Source organism: Budorcas taxicolor, chromosome 7 (assembly GCF_023091745.1).
Source record: "Budorcas taxicolor isolate Tak-1 chromosome 7, Takin1.1, whole genome shotgun sequence".
NCBI classification, from domain to species: domain Eukaryota; kingdom Metazoa; phylum Chordata; class Mammalia; order Artiodactyla; family Bovidae; genus Budorcas; species Budorcas taxicolor.
In genome coordinates, this window is record NC_068916.1 from 39,751,477 (window position 1) to 39,756,218 (window position 4,742).

General features: G+C 38.8%; 1 protein-coding gene across 1 annotated transcript; it reads right to left on the reverse strand.

The window, feature by feature from the left end:
• Positions 1-591: 591 nt before the first annotated feature.
• LOC128050723 (olfactory receptor 7A17-like) lies at positions 592-1,584 on the reverse strand. Its single transcript, XM_052643061.1, has one exon. The coding sequence runs from the start codon at positions 1,558-1,560 to the stop codon at positions 592-594; it is 969 nt and encodes a 322-aa protein (XP_052499021.1). The 5' UTR covers positions 1,561-1,584.
• Positions 1,585-4,742: the final 3,158 nt, after the last annotated feature.

Here is a 4,742-nt window from a genome sequence, read left to right on the forward strand (position 1 = left end):
ATCTTTCCAACCCAGGGATTGAACTCGCATCTTCCACATTTCCTGTATTGGCAGGCAGTTTCTTTACTAGTGCACCACCTGGGAAGCCCAGTGTATAGATGGGCTTTGCTTTTTTATCCACTCTGCTACCTTATGTCTCTTTATTGAATCATTTATTCCACTGGCACTTAAAGTAATTATTGATATGTATGTGCTTACTGAAATTTTATTACTCATTTTCCAGTTTTTATAGTTCTTCTAAAATCATTCAGAATAATAAACGTCATTTGAGAAAAATTATCTTTAATTAACCCATGTTGTACCACAAAATTAATCAAAATTTCCAAGTCTTTCTTCTCCAAGGCTGGGAAAAGCTTTGTGAAAGTAGGAAAATGCACAAATAAAAATGGAAAAGTAGGAAAATGGACAAAAGAAAATGAGCAAAAAATCAGCAGATAGAGGGGGAAACTTAAAATAGTGAGTATACAAATTGTCTAAAGTGTTCAAATCAAAGAAATGGAAAATTTAAGAAATTAATACAAACAGCAAGTTCAACACCCACAAACTGATCAAACAATAGGGATTCCTTGTTTTAAGGTTTTGAGTCATTCTTCAAGGATGATTCTTCAGATCCAGAATAATTTTCCTTTTTATAACTGCCATCTGAAAGAATTTTTTCAGAGCGCTCTTTATGTCTTTATTTCTTAGACTGTAGATGAAGGGGTTCAGCATGGGTGTGACCACAGTGTACATCACCGAGGCTGTTGCACTTGAGTATGAGCTGTGGGTAGCAGCCGAGCTAAGGTACACTCCTAGGCTTGAACAATAATATAAGAAGACAACCGAGAGGTGTGATACACAGGTGGAAAATGCTTTATATTTCCCCTGAGGTGATGAGATTCTATGTACAGAGAACACTATCTTAGAGTAAGAATAAAGAATACCAGCCAGGGGGCCACCACCCAACAACACTGATGTAAAATACATGAAAACATCATTAAGAAAAGTGTCACAACAGGCAAGTAGTACAACCTGTTTGATTTCACAGAAAAAGTGGGGGATTTCCAAATCTGTACAGAAGGACAGCTGTAAGACCAGTAAGCTTTCTAACAAGGAAAACAGGGCACTAATGATCCAGCACACCAGCACCAGCAGTCCACAGAGCCAGGGGTTCATGATGACTGTGTAGTGCAGGGGGCGGCAGATGGCCAAGAAGCGGTCATAGGCCATCACAGTCAAAAGAAAATCATCCAGTGCTGCAAATAGCATGTAAAAATACATCTGGGTGATGCACCCTCCATAGGATATAACTCTGCTCTGGATCTGTATATTTATTAACATCTTTAGGATGGTTGTGGTAGTGAAACAGATGTCAATAAAGGACAAGTTGGAGATGAAGAAGTACATGGGAGTGTGAAGATGGGAGTCTGAAATGACAGCCAGGATGATGAGCAGATTTCCAAACAAAGTGATCAGATACATGGAGAGGAACATTCCAAATATGAATGGTTGCAGTTCTGGTTCCACTGATAAACCCTGGAGAAGAAATCCTGAATTTTGTGTATCATTTCCTGGCACCATGTGCTGGTGTTGATGACTAGGAATAAAAAATACATATATAATTTTGCACAAATAAGTATTATTATTTAAAATGCTACAATGTATATTTTAAACCATATATATGCAAAGTAAACATACATAAAACATTTAAGAGATGTTTTGCAACATCTCTGACTAGGTGTTAGAGAGAGAGGAAATATACAGACTTGTAGGAAAGTCTGTACAGACTGAGTAGGAAAGGATACCTAAAGTCCTCAGGTGGTCCTATATAGATGGCTATATGGACAAAATTTTCAGACTTTCTCCCAAGGAATTAAACAGTTGTAATGAGAAATATTTAATGCATTTGAGGAACATATGGTGAGTACTGGCCATTTTCTAGGCATAAGATTGTGAGAAACAAAAGCCAAATGATATAATGACAGTGAAAAAATATAAGCAAATAAATATTGCATATCATGTGACATAGTGACATATGTGAAGACAGAAAAGACGGTATAAAAACAGTGGATGAGGGTGTTATTTATTACTGAGAATTCAGGAAGACCTAAAAATGATGAAGACAAAGTTATAAACTAATGACAGTTATTAATATATATGCATCTAAAACAGAAGAACTGACATGTGTAAGGCAGTTTTTGAGATCTAAATGGAGAAAGCTGACAGCAACAGAAGAAGAGTAGTGGATTTTAGCACCTTGCTTACATAGTGAATAGATCATTGGAACAGCCTTATACGAAACGTTGGGTTGGAAGGACACATTTTTCTCAAGTGCAAATGGACCTTTCTCAAGAGTAGACCATGTGCTGGGAACAATACAAGTCTTAATAAATTTAGAAGATTGACATTATATCAAGCGTCTTCTGATCACAATGGTATGAAACTATAAATCAAGTATAAGAAAAAGTTGGACAAATCATAAATATACTCAGGTTAACGTATATTTATGCTACTTAAGTTATGCTACTTAACGATTGGAATATTAGAAATCAAAGGAGTCATAAAATTTATGTATACAAATAAAAATGAATGTGTGACATACTTACATCATTGTGATAAAACAAACTTAGTAATAAGAGAGAATTGTATAGTAATCCTTACCTACCACAAGAAACAAGACAGATCTAAACAAACAATCTAACTTTATATCTAAAAGAATATAGAAAAGGAGCAAAGAGCCAAAAGTCAGTAAAAGAAAGAACATAAGAAAAATCAAAGCAGAAATTAATTCTTCCAAAAAATTAAAAGAGAGAGGACCATCCTTATGAATTTTGTGAGGCCAACCTTATCCTGATACCAAAACCAGACCACGACAACAAGGAAAACAAGAAAATTATAGTCCACTATTTCTGATAAATGTAGAGCAAAAAGTCGCAACAAAATACTAGCAACTGAATAAAAAAATACCTTAAAAGGACCACACACCATTATAAAGTGGGATTTGTTTCCGGGATGCAAGGATGGTCTAACATCTGAAAGTAGTTAACGTGAAAATCCATGATAAACTAATGAAAAATAAATACCATATATAACAATATGGATGTTATAATGCAAACACCGATCTTGCAGAACACCAGCTGAGAATGGGCACGAGTACCTGACCACCAGAAAAGAATACACAGTACCACACAAATTTTGGTAAGATGAGTAAATGGGAGAAAAAGAGGAGAGTGAGCAGAATTGCATCTGCACCTGGAGGCTGGGGGAACTGAAGCAGCGGGTCAGATCCCCACATTGAGGCAATTGTTTGGGAAGGAGGAGAAGCATTTGAGGCCATTGGAGAGTGAAACAGCTGATCTGTGACAGTCTGAATGGAATGAGAATCACATAGACCATCCTTGTTGCAGCTGTATTTACCTCAGACAGGGACGCAAGTCCCTTAGAAAGAACAGCGATTGGGAGCTGGAGTGTAGAGATCTGAGAGCAACTCTAGGGCGAGGTCTACTATTGACCGCAGGGTTCAGTTCAGTTCAGTTCAGTCGCTCAGTCGTGTCCGACTCTTTGCGACCCCATGAATCCCAACACGCCAGGCCTCCCTGTCCATCACCAACTCCCGGAGTTCACTCAGACTCACGTCCATCGAGTCAGTGATGCCATCCAGCCATCTCATCCTCGGTCATCCCCTTCTCCTCCTGCCCCCAATCCCTCCCAGCATAAAAACTTTTCCAGTGAGTCAACTCTTCGCATAAGGTGGCCAAAGTACTGGAGCTTCAGCTTTAGCATCATTCCTTCTAAAGAAATCCCAGGGCTGATCTCCTTCAGAATGGACTAGTTGGATCTCCTTGCAGTCCAAGGGACTCTCAAGAGTCTTCTCCAACACCACAGTTCAAAAGCATCAATTCTTCGGTGCTCAGCCTTCTTCACAGTCCAACTCTCACATCCATACATGACCACTGGAAAAACCATAGGCTTGACTAGATGAACCTTAGTTGGCAAAGTAATGTCTCTGCTTTTGAATATGCTATCTAGGTTGGTCATAATTTTTCTTCCCAGGAGTAAGCGTCTTTTAATTTCATGGCTGCAGTCACCATCTGCAGTGATTTTGGAGCCCCCAAAAATAAAGGCTGGCACTGTTTCCACTGTTCCCCCATCTATTTGCCGTGAAGTGATGGGACCAGATGCCATGATCTTCGTTTTCTGAATGTTGAGCTTTAAGCCAACATTTTCACTCTCCTCTTTCACTTTCATCAAGAGGCTTTTGAGTTCCTCTTCACTTTCTGCCATAAAGGTGGTGTCATCTGCCTATCTGAAGTTATTGATATTTCTCCCGGCAATTTTGATTTCAGCTTGTGTTTCTTCCAGTCCAGCGTTTCTCATGATATACTCTGCATAGAAGTTAAATAAGCAGGGTGACAATATACAGCCTTGATGTACTCCTTTTCCTATTTGGAACCAGTCTGTTGTTCCATGTCCAGTTCTAACTGTTGCTTCCTGACCTGCATACAGATTTCTCAAGAGGCAGGTCAGGTGGTCTGGTATTCCCATCTCTTTCAGAATTTTTCACAATTTATTGTAATCCACACAGTCAAAGGCTTTGGCATAATCAATAAAGCAGAAGTAGATGTTTTTCTGGAACTCTTGCTTTTTCCATGATCCAGCGGATGTTGGCAATTTGATCTCTGGTTCCTCTGCCTTTTCTAAAACCAACTTGAACATCAGGAAGTTCACGGTTCATGTATTGCTGAAGCCTGGCTTGGAGAATT